The sequence below is a fragment of the Lissotriton vulgaris genome, chromosome 1_1 (assembly GCF_964263255.1).
Source record: "Lissotriton vulgaris chromosome 1_1, aLisVul1.2, whole genome shotgun sequence".
NCBI classification, from domain to species: domain Eukaryota; kingdom Metazoa; phylum Chordata; class Amphibia; order Caudata; family Salamandridae; genus Lissotriton; species Lissotriton vulgaris.
In genome coordinates this window covers 370,387,774-370,408,992 of record NC_141685.1, presented here as the reverse complement: position 1 = coordinate 370,408,992, position 21,219 = coordinate 370,387,774, and the positions used below count along the sequence as shown (strand labels likewise).

General features: G+C 44.1%; 1 protein-coding gene across 2 annotated transcripts in view; it reads left to right on the top strand.

The window, feature by feature from the left end:
- Window positions 1-21,219, top strand: part of EPS15 (epidermal growth factor receptor pathway substrate 15) — a 916,228-nt gene that overhangs the window by 591,323 nt on the left and 303,686 nt on the right. For both annotated transcript variants that reach the window (XM_086952422.1, XM_086952423.1), the window contains exon 14: window positions 9,360-9,521. In XM_086952422.1, the coding sequence (XP_086808548.1) occupies window positions 9,360-9,521 (162 nt within the window). The remainder of the gene's footprint in view (window positions 1-9,359; window positions 9,522-21,219) is intronic.

Sequence of the window (21,219 nt, the reverse complement as noted above, 5' to 3'; positions counted from 1 at the left end):
ATGCGCCATAAAGGTATGAGAACAGCACGTGACCGCCCTGCAAATATCCGCCATTGACACTCCCTTGAAAGTGGCCCAAGAAACAGCCACAAAACTAGTAGACCGCCCCTGAACCGGATGAGTGAGAATCCTGGCTTGGACACCATAAGCCAACAGGATTGCCTCCTAAAGCCAGCAACTACGAGTAGAAAGGCAGCGCTTCAAGCCCTGCCTAGCTAAACCGAAAGTGACAAACAGATTGTCCACTTTACAGAAAGAAGCAGTGCAGGACAAGTAAATAAACAAAGCATGCTTCACGTCCAAAAGATGTAACGGACTCCTCCTCAGACTGGGGATCCGGAAAGAAAACTGGAATGACCACCTCCGCAGTCCTATGAAAGAAAGAAGCCACCTTAGCACAAAAGTAGGGTGCGTACTCGACACCACCCTGTCCTTCAAAATTCGCAAAAATAAGGCAGACCTAAAAAAAAAAACAATTTACCAACACATCTGGCAGAGGCAATTGCCACCAAAAAGACCACCTTCAAAGTCAAAAACCTCCAGTCTACAGACTCTCAGGGGCCCAAAGAGAACCCCTTGTAAAGCCCTCAACACCAACGGCAGATCCCACAGAGGGGGAGAGAACATTGGTTTAGGTTGCTGCAAAGCCAGAGACCTCAACATGCAAGCCACCATATGCTCTATCAACATAAAGGGAACCTTGGAATACCCAAATAGCTGGCCATTGGCCCAGAAGAGTAGAAAAGGCCAATCCCAGATCAAAACCCTCCTTCAAAAAATCCAGAACACGAGTCAGATCAGCAGACCTCCTGTAGCGCAGAACGCAACCAGAAAAATTGTACCCATGCTTATCATAAGCTCTCAAGGTTGGACTCCCGGACAGTTGAATGAGGCCAGCCACCACCTGGAAACCACCACTCTGAATCGGGAGACTGGAGTTCAAGAGTCAAGCCTCAAGATTCATGGATTGGAACACTGGGAAGGGAGGCTTAGGACCCATCAAAGGATACAGATGAAACGCCAACGTCTAACCGGGACGCACCGCCAACTCCAACAACAGAGGAAACCACAGATGTCGTTGTTAACCCGGGACCACTGAAAGCACCAAAGCATCGTCCCTCCTGATTTTCTGCAGAACCACCAGAATCAGGGGAACCGGGCGAAATGCATACAACAGACCCTGAGGCCACGGGAAGCACTTAGCATCCACCTTCCTATTCCCCAGGCATGGCATAATCGTGCAGAAACAACAGACTTAGGCATTGTCCAGAGAGGCAAACAAGTCCACAGTCTGAGCCACAAAATTCCCCTGCAACATCAGGAATGCCTTTGGGGTCAGAGACCGTGAACCCATGGAGGGAAAAACTCTGCTCAGACTGCATTCACCTTGCCTGGCAGGTAAATGGCAGAAAGGGATGCCAACTTAATCTCTGCCCAAGTGCAAATGAACTGGCTGCGACAACTGAGGGACCGCATTCTGCAACCCCCCTGATTATTAAAGTATGACATGACAACCTGGTTGTCCATCCTGACCTGCACATGGTGCCCCACCTGAAGGGCTGCAAAAGCCAAGAGACCCAAGCGAACAGCGTTCAGTTCCCTGTCATTCAAAGAACAAGACCTTGGGGCCTTGGACCACTTGCCCTGGACGGAAGACTACCCAGGGTAGCACCCCAGCCCAACAGACTGGCATCTGCCGTCTCCACTCGAAAAGGAGCTGCCAGAAACTGACAACCCCTGGAGAGGTTCGCCTCATCCAACAATCACCCTAGATCCTCCCTGGCCAGGGCTGTCACCAGCACCCCTTGACAGAAATCTGGACCATACGGGAGCCAGGGGCACAAAAAATGGTTTACAACAGGGTACATATGCAGGTGGGCCCAGGGAATCACCAACAATGAAGCGGACATCCGGCTCTGCACCCTTAACCAATGTTTCACAGTCGGACAGGGTATGGACAAGGCACGAATCTCCGACATCCGTTTCAATTTTAGGACCTGAGGTAGAAACACCATCCCCAACAGAGCCATGAATCGAGCCCCAATGTATGTGAGATCCTGAGTCTGAACAAGGCAAGATTTTCTCCGATTCACCAGAATCCAAGGGCTCCCAGTACTCGGCAAAGCTCCTGGACATGGCACTTTACCTTGGGGAAAGAAGAGGCATCCAGGTAAGGAAAAATCTTAATTCCCCACCCATGCAACAGTTCAATCAGAGGAGCCAGCACTTTCGTAAAAACCCAGGGAGAGGAACGAAGACCAAAAGGCAATTCCTTAAACTGAAATGACGGCCCAACACACAAAAGCATAGAAACCTTTGGGACTCCCAATGGACTGGGACATGTAGATAATTATCCTGAAGGTCGGGTGAAGCCAGAAAATCCCCCTGATTGATCAAGGGAAGAATCGATTGCAGTGACACCATCTTGGATTTGACAGGGAGTGTTGAGCCATTTCAGATCCAACATGGGCATGAGGTCTCCGGTATGTTTTCAACCAGAAAAAGAATGTAATAAACTCAGAGCCCCACCTGCTCTGGGGGCACCGGAACCATAGCACCCTTTTCAACGAGAATCAGAACCCTGGCCAGGAGAGCCTCCCTTCTCAACCCATCCTAGGGGTAAGCTGTGATTCAAAAATTGTTGGGGGGCGTCACCGAAAAAACAATGCAAAACCCCTCCAACAGCACCTGAATGACACCCTGATCCAAAATGGAACTTCTCCATTTGTCCACAAAGTGGGTCGGGCGTCCCCCACCTGCACCCTGCTTACATCCATATAATCAGGGTTTTGAAGAGGCAGAGGAGGTGGAAGAAGAGGTAGGGAACCAGTATTTATCAGAGGAAGGATCACCCTGGCCACGCCCCTTCCACAAAAGGGCTAGGGAGCCCTCCCTTGCTGAGCTGAACCAAAGGCCCTCCGAGCACCAAAGAACCATAAGCGGGCTGACCTCTCCGAAGCCAGAAGCTTGCGATCCTCAGCAGACTTCTTAACCATAGCTTCCGAAGGAGGCTCCAAGAGTTTCATCCTTCTGAACCGCATCCGCCTTCCTAGAACGCAACCACATCTGGCAGCGAGCCGCGACAGAAGAGCCAGCCGTAGAGGCCCACCCAGCCCCCCCCCTGAGGAATCAGAAGAAAATGTCGGAAAGGAGCAGCACCTGTTGCTCCATCAGAGCGCAAATGAGAGATGTCCATGCCCTGGTCCATCAATTCTGCCACAGTTTGGATGTCTTTATTAAAGACTGAATAGTATAAGAGGAATAGGCCACAGCCTTAATAGAAATATTGAAAGCAGCAAAAGCACGTATCACGGCTGCATCCACCTTTTTATCCACAGGGTCAGCCGGAGAAGCATCCTCTGAAATAATACCGCCCTGGGAAGACATCCCAGCCATCAAGGATTCTACCTTCACAGAAGCAGGAAACGTATTTGCAATGTCCAGTAATGGATAACGTTGCGCCAAAAACCAGGGAACCCATGTTTATCAATACCCTTCCATTCGTTCGCCAAAACTTTAAGAACCGAAGAGTAAATAAGGTAAAAGATTCTGGATCATTTTTCTGATGTTGGAAAAAGAAATCCATGCCCTCCTCAGCCACCCTGGACTTAGGAAACAACAGATTATAGCGAATGTGCTGAAGGACGTCCAAGTCTGAAGGACTGGTCCCACGTCAACGACGACGAGACACGCAAGATCTTGAACTCCATCCAATCAGGATCTCCATTGGACCCCTGCCCACACCATGTCTTCAACAATGCCAACGCAACCATCGCACCCCATCTGCCGAAGGTCATTAACATCTCCTTTGACACAGCGACATTCCCGGAAGCTGGAAGCATTCAGAAATAAACGCCCTCCTCAAGAAGCCCAAGGCAGACCCCAAGGACCTCAAGAACTTCCGGCCCATCTCCCTGCTCCCTTTCCCTGCAAAGGTCATTGAGAAAATCGCCAACATACATCTGACCCGCCACCTTGAGGACAACAACATCTTAGACCCTTGCCGGGCCGGTTTCAGACGTAACCACAGCACCAAGACAGCCCTCATCGCCGCCACAGACGACATCAGGCGCCAACGAGACAACGGCGAAACCACAGCCTCCATCCTCCTGGACCTGTCAGCTGCCTTCGACACAGTATGCCACCGCACACTAAGAACACGCCTCCAAGAAGCCGGAATCCAGAAGACGGCCCTGGACTGGACCACATCCTTCCTCTCCGGCAGAACCCAGAGAGTCCGCCTCCCACCCTTCCTATCCGAAGCCACGGACATCTGCGGCGTACTCCAAGGCTCATCCCCCAACCGACCCTGTTCAACATCTACATGGCCCTCCTCGCACAAGTGGCCCGCCAGCACGACCTGAACATCATCTCCTATGCCGACATCCAGCTCATCCTCTCCCTCACCAAGGACCCGCACACCGCCAAAACCAGCCTCCACGAGGGAATGAAGGCCGTCGCCGAGTGGATGAGGAGCAGCCGTCTAAAACTGAACTCAGGCAAGACGGAGTTCCTCATCCTCGGCCCCACCCTCTCCGCTTGGGACGACTCCTGGTGGCCGACCACACTGGGAACAGCTCCGACACCCATGAACAACGCACGAAACCTAGGATTCATCCTAGACTCCTCCCTCTCCATGTCTAAGCAGGTCAACACCGTCTCCTCCTCCTGCTACAACACCCTCCGCATGCTTCGCAGGATCTACAAGTGGATCCCGACCGGAACCAGAAGAACAGTGATCCAAGCCCTCGTCAGCAGCAGGCTGGACTACGGCAAAGCACTCCATGCAGGAATCCCGACTAAACACCTATGACTGCAACGTATCCAGAAAGCCTCCGCCCGCCTGATCCTCAACATCCGTCGACGCAGCGGCATTATCTCCCACCTAAGAGTCCTACACTGGCTCCCCGTGAACAAGAGGATCACCTTCAAGCTCCTCACCCATGCACACTAAGCACTCCACAACACCGGACCAGCCTACCTGAACAACAGACTCAGCTTCTACACCCCCGCCCGCCAGCCTCACCCTCGCCGCCGTCCCGTGCATCCAACGAACAACCTCAGGCGGAAGATCCTTCTCCTTCCTCGCCGCCAAGACCTGGAAACCCTCCCCGCCCATCTGCGGCAGACCGAGGACCTGCTCACCTTCAGGAAGCTCCTTAAGACCTGGCTCTTCGAACAGTAGCAGCAACCTCTCCCTCAGCGCCTTGAGACCTTCACGGGTAGGTAGTGCGCTTTACAGATAGATTGATTGATTGATTGGACCCTGTACATAACGCCTCTTAAGATCCACATCCTCCTCCCAGTCAGAGTCATGGGAGGTGCCAGGATCCATCCTCGACTTAGGAGGAACAGCCGCCCTGTCCTGAAAAGCTGCAGCCTGGATCATCTGCTGAATAACTGCCAATGAAGGCTCAACCTCTTCAACACTATGGGACTTCTTCAGGACCTTGCCACCCGACTCCATAGCAGCGCATAGTACACTACCACAGTACTCACTGGAAAAAACGAGCTCTGAGTCTGCAAACGCACGACGTTAAAAAAACACCATGGTTGCCAGGGAAACACACCCACAATGCAGCCGGTACGTCCGATGCGTGCACGCCACCGAATCAACAAGAAAATACCTCCAGGGCCACCCCCGAACGGGAACCGGCCCCACGCAACAAGCCACTCCCCCTCGCCTCAGATTGGAAGCCTAGGATCAAAATGCCGTGATCAGAACCCACCGACCCCTTATGGTTAGAGGAAACAGTGCAAACTAATTAAGGGGACTACAACATTAGAGGCCCGACCCTGCTCAACTTCTGAGACCAGAGGAGATCAGGCGGGTTTAGGGGGTATGGGCGTATGCCCTATAATAGTCAATCTTGGGTGTAGAGAGGGAGGTCAGGTCAAAGCCAAGATACCCAAGACCAAGACCACGCACCACCAGCAAGTCTGCTCATGCAGGACAAACCGGCATAGTGCGCATTGTGGATTGCACAGTAGTTGGCTGCAGAAACAGGCCGAAACCCCACTCTCCGGCAGTCTGCTAAAGCAGGGTATGGAGAGTGTGCAACCCACATAAATAAAAAAAACAGAGATCACCCCAGCATGCCCAGCACACCTTGACCCCTAGGGACTCCAGAGTCCATTAGAGCAGGACCTCGATCCCATTTACCATAACAACTGGAAACAGCACTCGGAGCAGTGAAGAAACGGAAAAAAACAGGTTGTTGGTATTTATGGTGCCTCCTTTTATCCTTTTGCTGGGTGAAGGTGGGGCCATGTTGAACGTATGGGAGACTAGTAGGCTAACTTTTTTTGCTTGGAGTTTGTCGGAGCCTAAAGCGCGTGTGTTAATTACTGTGGCGAGGAAGACGGTTTAGGAGGTAATGCTTGTTTTGGAGAGGTCCTAAGATTTCAGACAGTTGGAATTGCCGGATTCTCAGTTTGATAACCCATAGTTCAGGACATCTGGCATATTTTAATGACCATACCATCTAAGTAGGTCTTCCACTGCCTGGCTCGTATTTCACAAGGTCTTTTTTCATTATTTAACAGCCTCCAGAATGGCTTAAGTGAAGTAGTGACTGCAGTCTGTCAGTGCTCTTGCCTCACTCAATTCTAGGTGGCTATGCTGCTTATAAACCATCATCACCTTGAATTGGGGAACAACGCAGACTTAGGCACATTGTGGAGTTGAAGATAATCAATGGTGTGAAGTCCTTGAATACAGTAAGACCCTTCGACATAGGGCAGGTAGGCATATTGTGATATTTGAGGAGCCATCAGACCTGGATATAGGAACACAGGGGTCCGTATTACATACCCCTTGCACTGGTGCAAAGAAGACAAGCATTGGCAAAGCCAGTAGGTTCACCTTTCTAATTCGAATGGTGAGCTGTTGGCGTTTGGAGCATTTTAAAATACTGGAGGAAAAGAGAACATCTATTCCTATAGTATATCAAAACTGTACATTGAATTCAATGTTTTCAATCTATAAGTGGCATGATTTATTTGAAATACTTTTCATTCAGGTAACTCTGAGCAGAATTTAAAAAAAAAGTAAGGAAGTGTTCTAATGTAAAGGGAAACACTTATCTGATGAAATCATCTATCTGCAGATTCTTTACCTTTGAATTCTCCCCAGATGCTGGACTGGATCTGGAAGAAAAAAAAAACATCTTTACCTCTGCATGTCATTATAGCGCGTTGTGCAACTCTGTAGTGACGTCGTCCACCTCATGTGAAATCCGATGCACTGACATCAGTTTCTTCTTTTCCGCGCTCACAACGTGGATCCGGACGTCGGTTCTAAAGACCTTTTTCTGGCCTGTCTTGGCACTTTTGTCGATTGAACAGCATGCCCCTTGCTCCAGCTCCAGTATAGTTTTATTACACATTGTCTGAGTGTTGCAATATATGCCCTGTCAGCAGTTTTCTGCAATCGTTGCTACCACTTTATCCCAGTAGTCTTTAACTAAATCTTGGTTGCATTTAAATGGGACCTCTCTCCTTGTGGAATACCCAGGATGGCTATCAGCTCTGTTCAGGCAAATTTTGCTTATGACCACATGGGTTAAATATGTCCTTTGTAGAAATGTTTAATGTGTATATCATAAGTGTGCTATATTGGTCACTATTATGTATGAGTTTTTTTATGGTCTGACTTGGCTGCACAGCTGTTGCCAGACAATTATGTGAGACTCACAAGGGGAGAGGCGTTGGCTCCGCCCACTTGTTGGGAGCCAGGAAGTAGGTTTTGATTGCCAAAAGTTGTGTGCTTTCACAAAAAAAGTGCTTGCCCTCAGCACAGTTGAGATCATTTCGTTTATCCAGCTGTCATGGTGTGAACTTTCAGGGGCATTCACATGACACCATAATGCTATTAAAGTATCTTAAAAAACGAAATGTATGTTTTTCTCTGTTAGCAGCAGAGAGGGGAGCAGGGCAGTCATTAACCTACATGGATTTTTTGGTCTGGCTTGGCAGTATCAACAAGCCTTTTGAATCTACTCCAGTACGATTATACAATTCTTTGCTTCCACACAACCAAATATTAATTCCCATGCTATTTACTTGTAATGCTTCACATTACCATACAACATTGCTTTAAAGCCAGATCTATTGGCATTGCCAATGCCTGTTTTCATTCTGTATCAAATATTTGCACTCGCGGGTCCTTTCAAATTTGCGCTAATTCTCATGTCTACCTCTAGTCTTGTTTGAGAATGCACAGTGTGGCATGGAGGCTGGTTTACAACATCACCAAATCAATATATCTCCATCCGGACCGCAGATACGGGTGGTCTGTTTGAGAATTCACTCCAAGTGAATCTTGCAGCCCTAGCCAGACCAACGTATATCAGGGACTGTCCGGGATGGACCCTTACCTCCCTTTCACTTTGTCAAATACTTAGAACCTGTCTTCATTGTTCAGATCTCCCATTGTCGGGCAGCTGCCACTTGCCCACAAGTATTCAGATTCTGCCAGTTAACCTGCAACCAGTTCTTCATTCTCCTATCTCCTTCCCACCTACTTAATTTTTCCTTGCTCGCCTGTCTCCTCCTGATTCATTTTAACACCAATCTCCTTTTCTTTCTGACATCTTACAAAATTCTGCAGAACCTCGCCTGCCTTATCTGAATTATCATCTAGAGCCTTCATTAATACTGTAAATTAGCAAGCTAGACTACCCCAACAACTTGCATCTGGGCTCTCCCTACTATTTCTTCTTAAACCCCTGAAAAATTTGCTACCCAAGTTTAAGCTTCCCCTCTCCCTTTACAAATTTAAAACTGGATCCCCCACTGCGTGCAAGAAGTCCCTCTGTTTTTTAATTGAATATTCATTTACCCACAGCCTCTCTGCCATCCTTACTTACTAGTGCACACCATCACCCTATATACTGAAGTAGCAATCCCATTACTTAAACATCCAACATTTCTCTACCCCTTAGACCTCATGTGCCTACCTAAAATTAAGTTCTTTCCTCTTAGGGCCCTCACCTTAAAAGTTGCTACCCCTAGGAGCACTTCTACTAACTCTCAAACACAACCTCTTTTAAATTTGTCTCTCTAGATGTCTTCCATTCTACATGATCCGTGCCCTTTTAAAAGGTATAATCTTCATATGGCATTTTTAGTAGACCTGATTCACAATTCATTTTAAAGTGTTAAGAACTGTGTCTTGGTAATTTTCTATTGTATGCTTTTGTCAGAATGTGGTTTGTCTCTGGGCCTTTTTCTTACTCTTCTAACATATACAATACTGGAATATGTATGTATGCTATGTTTGTTTTCTGGAATATGAAAGTGAGTCTGATCTTGATATGGCCTTGCTAAATATTGAAATGTTTTCATTTTGCCTTTAGGATTTGCAGGATGAAGTTGAGAGAGAAAGCAGTAATCTACAAAAACTACAGGCACAGAAACAAGAAGTGCAGGAAATTCTCAATGGCCTTGACGAGCAGAAAGCCAAGTTAGAGGAGCAGTTGAGTGAAATCAGGCAGAAATGCTCAGAGGAGGTTCAAATGGTAAGCCCATCCGCTCACAGTTGTGGTTAATTTAACCAGTGACATTCTTTTTCTCATATGCATACTAATTCTACAGGTTAATTTTCATTAAGATTCACAAGTGCACTTTCCTTGTACGTCCCTTAACCATTTCCCTTTTTTAATCTGTGCATGTGTCACATTTCCCTAGAAGTGGATGCAGATGCCTAACCCTTTTGTTTTCAATGTTTACTTGGGTGTCTGATGATAGTTTGTCTAGTTCACATTTATTACTTTTTTTCTGGTTCAGTGAGGACCTGTGTGTAAGTTTCTCTTTCTTTTTTATGTTTGTTTTTTGGAAAATCATGGAACAGGGTGTTCCTACTGGTAAATGATGAGATCAGTGCACTCTTGTTCTGTCCCGGTAGTATATGGTGAGATCGTGCTGATAATTTCAAACTCCAGGTTTTGATTTTGTTAAACTGGAACCATTGTAGTCCGCACCACCTTTAGGTCTCTTTATGCCAGTTTTATCCGTCCAAGTTTGAAGTGGTTATTTTCAGTCAAGTTGTTCTTGTTCGGTCTGTTGGGTCACCACCCACTCAGAACACCCAGTCATAGGGTAGAGACATACTTGCTTGGATCCCTATTCGGCATCTTCCAGTGCCCTTGAGCTTGGTTGTGAAGGACAGGTCCTTACAGCTGAAAATTCCAGGTTGAAGGAGCTGATCACCAGGGCCTTTATTTCATGCGTGCAACGTTTTCCATGTTTAGGTGGAAATAACAACCAGCACTAATAGCCTCACGTGACCATACTAGGCAGTGCTTACTGTAATACCATTCAGCATGTTGCAAGCTTCAGGCAAGTCACCGAAAAACCTCATTATTAGCTGATTACTGCACATATTTGTCTTGGCGGCAAGATAATGTTAATTGTCTTACTGCTCTGCCCTAGAAATGTTAACAATGGCTATGCAGTGGTATAGTGTTGTGTTAAATGTGGAGAATGTGTGTTTGGAAGATATCTAACCAAAAGTTACATTTTAGGAGAAGAGTCTTTTAGGGCTGCTAAGAAGATTCAAATGTAAAGGAGTAGCTTTAATGTTTATTTACAAACCATTAAAACTGTGCCCACATTGTGGGACTTAAGTGGCCAGCTTCTAGTCTGTTTCAGGTTCCAAAGTGTAGTGGAACTGGTCACGTTTCACTTGTTTTTATGGTAATGGGTAGTATCCTCCAGATACCCAACAATACCCCATGCCCCAGAAAAGTTGAGGAAACTTGGCATTTGAAGATGTTCCCACTGTTGGATTGTATGCTGATTTTTTTACTTGAGTGTGAAATTCTATTTTTGATCTAAACTCTTTTGTGACGGTGTGAAGTTTGAAAGTGGTTTATTATTTCCCTGGGAGCTAGTTGCAGGCCGAAGACAACAAAGATATCTGGGCTGTCTTAGTTTGGCTAATGATGATTGATGTGTTATTTTGGAAAGCTCCTTAATATTGGCATAAAAGGCCTCCTAATTTAAACTACCAAAATATGGGCTCTACTATTATCCGGAATGTAGAGTGTCCAGGCCATTATTAATCATGTATGGAGGGTTGCCCTCTACTGCTGCCAACCTTATGTAAACATTGATAGTGTCAGTAGTTGATTTTGTTACTTCCTATGTCAGTTGGACAAGGGCGGCCACACAACATTTCATAGTTGTCTGAGTTTCATAGGACTGTAAGAAGTGGAAAAAATTGACAAAATAGAAGCGGCCTATAATTCCTTCTTTAAAACTAGATTTCAGTTACTAGCTTTTAATATAATGGGAAACACCAGCTTAAATGATAATAAATGAATAATTAACAACAATTGCTGTTTCATTGGGGATTTTTCCATGCCTTGTCTGACTAAATGATGTCTAATGCTATGGAGTGTGGTGCGAGTGCTATTTGGGTTAACCTGCTGCAGGCTGTTGGACACCTGCTTGGAATGAAGAGATGACCGAATCTAATTGGGTTTGGTGTGTGTGTATCATTTTACTTGTTCTTGTTTTCTAAGAAGAATAGAGTAAGTCATTCATTACCTCAACCTGAGGACCTTTTTAATATGCTGACAATGCGGTATACTCTATATCAAAACACAAAGGAAACCCAACTCAATAAGAACCAGGGCCTTAAGTAGTATTATCAGCAGGGGTTCGGTATATGTCTGTATGACGATAGATACTGAATAATAGCAGAAAGATTTTTTGGGTTGGCATTCTTGATTGTATTGGTCGTCATTGTGCGGCTTTATCTAGCTACATTCTACTTCAGTTTTATTTGTGCGATTGTGCCTTCGTTTTACCAAGTACACATATATAATTCTAATAAGAATCGTTGTTGTTGATAACATTATGGCAATGAGCTATACTGCATTTGATTGAATTAACCACAATACGGGAGCAGACTCAGCAAGAAGCTGTTCTTGCCACTTAAAAGATTGGGATGAGTTCCTGTGGCAGTTGAAGTAGGTTTGTCTGGTGAAGACGTGGCTAGCAGTAACCAATAACCTGTTTGTGCAAAGAAGCAGGCTGGCTAACTAGTGCTTAGAATTCTGCTGAGCTCGTACTTTTTACCTCAGTGCTTTGAACAGTCCTGTGGGGAGTTAAAAGAACTTGCCCTAGGGATGGACTTCTCTGGCTACACGTCTATCAAATACTGATTGAACCATTAGAGAGGAGGGTGTTGAAGACAATCTCTGGTGCTCCGAAGGATCTGGGTGAAGATATGTAATGTTGATGAGGTAATGCATGTGGTAAGGTAGTTGACTGATATTTTGCTGCATTGGTTTTGTACTGTTGTCCTCGTTTATGTGCATTGCTCCTGCAGTGAGTTAATGAGGTCCATGCTGCATGGTAGAATCTTAAGGAAGCATCATCTCCTGTGTGATAATTTATGCATCATAAGCTTGATATAATACCAAGTAAAAAAATGGTACCGATAAAGGGAAGGATAATATAGTTCATAGAATGATGCAACTTATATAATAACTAGTCATTATGCTTTATTATAAAAAGTCCAAGTGCTTTCTTGAGTAAAGTTACTGATATGTCAATATGTTTGACAAAGTAGATGGAGTGGACTTGTCTGTGTGGACATAACCATTTGATATTATACTGTAGGGGACAATAATGCATTTCGACAAAGATGTCTTAGAATGAACGAAGAACTGGTTAAATGGTATAAGACCAGTGATTGTCACCTCAGATTAGGTCATTTTTAAAAGAAGAGTTTTGCAGCACAAGCATTATATAAATCATTTAGCATGTGGAATATATCTCTGCAGCACACCTTTGTAACTGCATAAAATCAGAGTTAATTTCAGGGGCTCGTCTGAAACAAATACAGTTAGGCGGTCATTATGACATTGTCTTTTGAAACACAACTATACTTTGAGACCACTGGATTTCCATGTACCTCCCATTTGGCTTCGAGTTTTCTGGGGATAATGAAGTAGAACAGTTATGGATGACTATTTGAGCCTAATGTGAGGTAGAACAGATTGTTCAGGTAGTACATATATAATTCATAATGAAAATAAGGCTAAATATTGTTCTTTTAACTCCTTAGCTGCTGAGGCTTTTCTATCCCCAGTACTAAGCTCTTTTTGTTGATATGTGGGGTAGTTCGCTTTTATGCCTTAATTACTTTTTTTTCCACATCATGGTTAATCTCAAGGTATCTAGGGTTTTTAGATTCCACTTTAGGAAACTGCGAAAATAGCCAAAATATAAGTAGAAGTTAGATTTTTTGCCAAACAAACTTTAAAAAAATTGAGTTCAAAATTTGCGGTGCTACAATAACAATCATCCAAGCTTTCAAGAACAAGCCGAATTGTATCAAAAACAATTGTTTCACTACAATTCTAAGAGGTAGTCCATTTTTTAAAATAGTTTATGGGATTTAACCTAATTTCAGTTGGGTGATCCCAGAAAGCTATACATTTCTGAAAAGTGGATACGAGTCTAAATTTATCAAGGGGACATTTGTGTAGAACCCTCAAGGTTTTCCCCAAAAAACTAACCCTTGAAGCAAAAAATAATGAAAATAAGTAGAAACAAGTAGCCATTTGAAACCATGTTTTCATCCGTTATTTTTTGTCACAATGGCGATTTACAAGAGCAATTTAGGGTTATGTCTGATGGACCCTTCTGGTCACGGGGATATATAGGGTTTATAGTTTGTTACCCAGAGCCTACAACTAAGCTGGAGCTTATAATTATTTTTGATTGTGTACTGACCATACAGCAATTCATAGGTAAAGTCTAATGAATGAAAACTGGGTATGAAGGAAACCTATGTATTTCTGAAATGGACAATGAGTTCAGCAACAGTGGTTATGTAATTCACAGCCTGTTTTGAAAGAATATCTTATTTTGCACACTGACTTGCATTTGGAAGCCAAAATGGGTAGACATCGAATTGATAAAAGATATAGAAATGCTACCCCAATGTGTGGGTTGGACTAGCGTCTGCGACACAAATCAGATAAAACGCGGAGCCCAGCAAAACCAACCGGTTTTTTTTGTGTGCAATGTGCATAGGTTAGAGATCCTGCTCCGCTGCCACCTTAGGAAGCCTACCAAGCCCAGTCATTTCTGAAAACAAGACCAAAGGAATGTCTCGATGATGATGTGAGTTTTTAAATCTGTGGGAAACCACAAATTTGCTACTCCACAGCAGTCACACACTTGTCCAAATAAAAACTTTCAACGCCCACACTAAACAGGTTAAGGATAAGATTTATATTAAGATACCTTACTCCGAGATATCAAGAAGTTTTTATGTCACAAATATATTTTTTTAATTCACCTATTGCTATGCAGCAAAGGATTCTCTGCTCCCTTAACGATGATACTCCTAGCTAGAGAGACAGCCCCAGGAATAATTTTGTGACAATGGCCAAGTGGAGTATGTGAATAAAGTATTTTAACCAGCATATTTATATATCTGATCTAGTTTATGGGTGTTGCATTTCATATAACTTCTCTCTCTCGTGTTGACGTCATAGTTCAGCACTTGCACGGCTGGGTCGCAGTCTCACTGTTAACGAATCATCATTTATGGAAAGGATCAGCAGCCACAGTTTATGAAAACAAGGGCCTGAGCTGTGGTGATAGAGGCACACAGACCCTCGTACAGTATTCCACTCAAGATGAAGTAGTATTGCATGGCATATGGTACAGTGCACCACTCTGCCCTCCTTCACCAAACACTAAAGAAAAGGGTGCACAATGGTGAAGTGAAAACAATGGCTTGGACCTAGCACTTGCATTGAGACCGCAAAGAAAATGGTGCATAAAAAAGATGCGACAGTTGGCACTTGGCCTTAACTGTTTGGGGTCTGAAACACACAAGCTCTTGCAAATGTGATCGTAATCAAGTAGGTAGTGGGTTGAGGCCATCTAATCTTGGCAGGTCAGGTCCTTCCTTCTACTGTACAGCAAATCTGTAAACCGCTGAGTTAGTGCTGTGGACGGAATATGGCAGGTTTTCTCTATGCTGGGCAGTCCACCTCTGTGTTCTCCTTAAGATGCTGAACGAAAAAATCCTTTGAAGTTAGACAGCCTCCGGTCCTCACTTTCCTGTACACAAGTCTGCAAATTCCCTTGGTTAAAAAGTTGAACTTTTGATATGCTAAAAGGTTCAGTTTATTTTCAGTAGCAGCTGGCATGGACCAACAGTCCACTCCGATGCAAAGTAAGCCTTAACTGTAGTGAAAAATAATCAAGACATTGTGCATTTTCCTTTCAGGTGTGCCAATGTTACATGGTTATTAGCTATTTTAGGATTGGTACTCTTGGATGTGTGTTAGCTTCTAGACTAACCGTTGACCCATCAGTTGCAGACTTCTACTGTCTTCAAAAGTACTTAAAACACGGTGCAGTACACGTTTTAGGCTATAGGCTGACTCGCTGAAAAGGGATTTGCCTGGGCCCAATTATAAGCTAATTCTCTTCCTCTCCTTTTCACTTGGAAAGGAATTCAAGTCAGTCATAGGCCGGAAAGTGCAATGCAAACAAATTTAACCCAGATCTCTTGACTAGGGGTGAATGTTTGATTTATTCAGCATTACGTCAATCATTTGTTGCTGCTGCTCTTTTCGTTCTAAGTGGGATGGGTATGTCCAGACGTGGGGTCCCTTGCTCGCTGTGCCACTGGATTCAAGCTAGCCTGGCTGATATGGGGTGTTATCCTGAAACCGTTCTCAGAATGCTTGTTTCTGGTCCAGGGAGGACCCGGCTTGACAGTTCAGGCTGGACTGTTCCCATATGGAGGAGGGTCAAGACTGATTCGTATATGGCTGGGTCCAAACTGGGTTGGCATAGTGAGCAAAAGAACAATGGATTTAACCCAGATCACTTGACTGGGGTTGAATGTTTGATTCATTCAGTATTCTATCCACCATTTGTTGCTGCAGCACATGTGCTTTGGTAGCCGCATTCCTGTTTTTTTGTTGTTGTTTTTTTTTAGGTCATTAGTGTGAGCAGGCCTTTTTATCAGTGGCACTTCCCAACCCATTCATTTAAAGTTCCACTGCTTTTTACTTAACTCACCCTAGACCTACTAGGTGACTGTGTAGCGATGGGCAGCGCGTGATGCTTGCTTGTACCTGCTGTGTCGTATGTGTGTTTGGTCCATAATATGGAGGCCTATGGGTCCATTTTGGAAGCCCAGGGCCTGGAAAGGCTAGGTGAACACTGCAACCACCGGTAAAGATAGAATGAAGGCAACCCTGATCACTTGAGTGGGGAAAACCCAAGCTGGAGAAAGCGAAGCCGAGAATGCTTTGTGCATATCAAATGTCTCTTTGATTCAAGGAGGCTACTGGTCAGAAGGACTGGGCTTATTACCAGGCAATATAGTGCGTCTGATAAGGTTGGCACTGTAGAAGCAGCTAATCATAATGGAGGGGAAGGCTTTGACGTTTGAATCTTTTTCAGGCTGGTTCGGGTATTGGAGGCTGACAGTCAGTTGTGATTCCCACCTACTCCCTTGGCTTGTGTTGTGGATCAAACTGAATTGAAGACGCTCATGCTGTGGAAGACTGTCCCCTTGGTGTCCACTCCTCTGAGGGCATTTCAGAGGAGTGGACACCCACATCACGAATTTCAAAGGACTAGACACTAAATCACATCTGCGTCTGGATTTGGACTATAAAAGTGCGACCATGAATCCCATAGGTAAAAGATCACCACCAAGACTTCAAGTTTGTGCAACAAGGACTGTGGACCTAAATCTGCTAGTCTCCCTGATGGGTGAGAAGCCATCAACCAGGAAGTTGAGACCACTTGCCATGAGCCTGGAGCACCTGCCTTCTGCCTGCCTGCCTGCCAAGACCAACCGACCCTGTGAGTAAGAGAGTGCCTAGAGGGAGCAAAGCCCAGCATGGATCCTGTCGAGTGGATATTAGTTAACAAAGTGTCAGACATCCGGTCTGATCAGGACAGTTGCAAGAGTGCAGGCCAACTGACCCTCTTGTGGAAAGTTGGCCACCCCCGTATGCAAGATGAGGGGCCACTGTAAAGTTTAGGGCTATTGCCCTTGATGGAGCAGGTCAACAACCCCTGTATGCTAGATGGGGGCCGTTGTGAAGCTTAGAGGTGTTGCCCTTGCTGGTGTAAATTGACGACCCCCACATGCCAGTTGAGAAGAATCATGAAGATTAGGGCTGCTGCACTGACGGAGAAGTGAATGTGACACTTTACCCCACAAGCATTTACAACGCGAGCCATTACCCTGCATTTTTTACTCCGCAAAATCTTTTACAACGCAAGGCTTTACAACGCAGTCCATTACAACACCTTGTCCATTACAACACCTTGTCCATTACAACACCTTGTCCATTACAACACAATTTACTATTCTAACTCCACCGGGGGGCTGTAATGGGGAATGCATTTTAATGGTTTGCGGTGTAAAGCCCTGCGTTGTGAAAGATTTTGCGGAGTAAATAAATGCAGGGTAACGGCATGCAGTTTAACGCAGTCGTTGTAAAGGATGTTTAAGGTGAATTAAGTTGGTGACCGCTGTATGCCAGACCATCGTCAAGTTTAGGGCTGTCATCCTTAATGGAGTAGGTTGGTGGCACCTGTATGCCAAATGGGGTCCACTGTGAAGTTTTGGGCCATTGCCCTTGCTGGAGTAAATTAGCTACCCCGTATGGCAGTTGAGGACTACCGTTCGATTACGGTCGTCGCCCTGGTGGTGAAGTAAGTTGGTGACCCCCTGTATGCCAGGTAGGGCCCACTTGAAGTTTAGGGCCGTCCCCCTGCAACATCATGCCAATGGAACCCTAAAAAAGGCAACCAAGAGAGACTGGATCTAAAAACCACTGCCCATGGTAACACTTAATGAAAACAGAGGAGACAATGAAGAAGACTGCAGGCACTGTTGTGGGCTATCCAGCGATTGCGGTGGTCCTGATGCATCATCCAGAGAGGTCTGCTAGATGCCACAACCCTCCCGCATTGTGAGACAGGAGTCTGAGAAGACATACCTTGGTAATCTCTGAACTCTGAAAATCTGAGAAGATTGCTTTAGTCAGTCAGGCCTGCTCATATTGATTCTTAAGGCCGGAATTAAACTTTGTTGCATGGTGAATAGCATGGACCATGTCTGAAAGTCACCTTAATTATCTAATGGGGAATAACCAGCCCTGTTCGTTGGGAAAGGGGCTCTGGGACAGTGCCCAGGACAACACTAGTTTGTAGATTTTAAGAGACTATATAATATCTAGTGTGCTGTTGATTTACTGTGTGCTTTTATGAAATGCTATGTTTATCACCAAAGTTATTATTTGACCTGAAGAAAAGGGGGCGGAAGCGTGAACAGAGTCCACACACAGGGCAGAGAACTCAAGAAAACGCATGTGTTCACTGTGTATTGCTAAAAAAAAAAAAAAAAAATTATCTGAATGTGAGCAGTGGAAGGATACAAGTCGCCAATCAAAAGGGTGGTAGAGAAACTATGGTCAAGGAGAAGAAAAAAACACAAGAGCGACAAAAGCCATTTAGTAAGAAACTAGCTAACTAGATGGACTTTAGAGCCAACCAATTAAAAACAAATTCCTAGCTCACTGTTCAGTATTACCCACAAGAGGTCTTTTGACAAGTTTTTTTAAATTGGATTTAAATTGCTGTAAAACCTTCTCACTTTCTTTCTTAGATAGTTGACAATTATTTTTTATGATAACCACACATTGAACTTCGTTATTTTCCCTTGAAACAAAAAATACCTGAGTAACTATTTATACTGTGTATTCAAAGTAGAATGCTGGTTAATTTTTATTATTGACTATTCCGTCTAATTATTTTTTTCACACTCCTCTGTTATAGCCCATCATAAGCTATAGTGAGTGCTGGTTGAGGTGGAACCCAGCATTTAGAGTATTTTTTTCCGCTGCATTTGCTTCGCCCTCTGGACAATGTCCTGCACTGGGGTATCTTGCAGCTCTAAACACATTATTCTTGAACAAGGCTTGTGAGTATCTAGAAAAAATGTGAATCTGCGAGTTGTTGAGTATGTTTGTGTGTGTGTTTTATAGAAGTACTACGTCAGAGGGAACATGTTTTTAAGGTTAAAGAGATAGCCTCAGAAGAAGCACATGAAAAAGTATCTTTTAGTGAGAAGTTTTATGGCAAGCTGAAAATCTCAAGTGTAAGTATTGAGAGCAAAAACATGAAGTTTGAGCAGAGCTCTACAGTCTTGGTGCTTTTAGAATGAAACAAAAGCTACAGTCCAGGCAGGGTTATAACAGTTAAGAAAATAGCCTCCCTAAGTGGACCATGCTCTTTTATGTGCCAATCAGGTTTATTTTCTGTCACTGTGCACTACTCTAGTGTGTAAACTGGAGCAAGAATTATCGAATGAGCTTTTTTGGTCTCCCTTCCTGTGCTACATTTCTGCATGTGTCACTATAAGTGGCTGAGGGTTGAAATACATAATTATTATATGCATAAAGGGATCGGTAGTGGTGTATCTAAAATTGGAAAGAACCGCACATACACTAGTAATAGTATATTGAAAAACAATGCTGGAAAAGTCAATACAATCTTTTGAGTGTCGAAGACGGAGTGCTACATAGACCACTATCCCCCACTACCAACAGGGATCAAAATGTCTAAACAAGAGATTTGACAAATATACAACTAGACAAAAGAGATCAGAGAGCACAATCCTAAAGTACATGTCCATATGAGACTAATAGGTTGTATAGTCATAACAGTATTAAATCTGAATATAATTTGTAGCTTGTAGTGTAGGACAGAACAGATCAGTAGATAAAGTTCATGTTTGTATCATCTTTTTCTTTATTAGAAGATCCATAAAAAAATATTTTCTCAGTTGATAAAAAGACAGCCGACACGTGTTTCGTCCGTACTCACAATAAGTACTCAGACTTTTTCAAGGCTAATAAAGATGGATTATACGGCGCATGTGTCATCAAGTCATATGATTGTGGCCATGACCATAGGGCTCCAAAATGAATAACAAGAGTCCAAGGTTATATATGCGTCTCGCAGGGTGGCAGTATCAGGTGGTGCCAGACTAATCTTTTTTTCGCCTCACATATAACCGAGGCGACTCTATAGTACGCTTGTGCAACAGCTCACTTATTACATGCCATTGCGACTCAGGATTGGGCCGTTTTAACGATTGTGGAAGGTTATAGAACATTGCCTACTCGGAATATGTCATTATGCTCTTTTTTGTGAATTCTTTATCCGGATGAGGGAAATGTTTAGCTCGTGCTGAGTTCGAATTGACAACCTCACCTTGTCACCCACCACGTTGTTTCACTGCGCTTGAATCATTTGGATACCTTGGACTCTTGTTATTCATTTTGGAGCCTGGTTTACATCTTGAAGGCAATTAAACTACGCAAAAAACGGTTTCTGTTGCTGTGAAACAATTTTGCTGATCGCTTAAAATCTTATTTAACAAACGTGATAGTCATTTTTGGGGGGGGAATTAAAGTTTCTTAAATTTGGCGAAATATATTGTGCCCAGTAAAATTGATTGTTAGCAGTAGGGAAAATCGCAACAAGAATTTGTTTTTTTTTCTTTTCACCTTCTTGGATGGAGCCTTAAACAATACAAGGATAGTGTAGTTACGCCCTAATGGTAAATGCATGGTGTCAAGAAGTAGTAATATCACTGCAACCAGGAAGAAAAGAAGATGGCAACATTCTTCAGGTTTTTTTTTATAACGCATTCATAATCAGTAGGTTTTTTCTGCATTTTCAGAAGGCAAGTTATTTTTGTATTTAACGGTTCTGGTCTTTCCGCTTCCTTCCATTCAACTGAGACACATGGCTAGATTCTGGAACTTTGCACAGTAAGACTTTAGTTTGGAACATGTGCTAAAGTACATTTCTTGCTGTGCACGATCCTGCTATCTAGTGTTCGGTTTGGATATTGCAAGTTATTTTTATTTGAAAGGGCAGTATCAGTTTCAAGGCGATCTCTGACATCGAGGCAGTGGAAAAATAAGTTAAAATGCAAGTTGTTTGTGCAAACCCCAGCTGCTTCACTCTATAAACCCTCATACGACTGCCGGCCACTTTAGAGCGGAATAGGATCAAGAAGCCTTGGTCCTGGTCATATGAGAAAGACTTATATGTTGACGGTTTGGAGAGCTTCATTTATATTCTGGCACAACTGCAATAGTAAATTTCTCTTGTTGAACCAACTTTGTCTGTGAC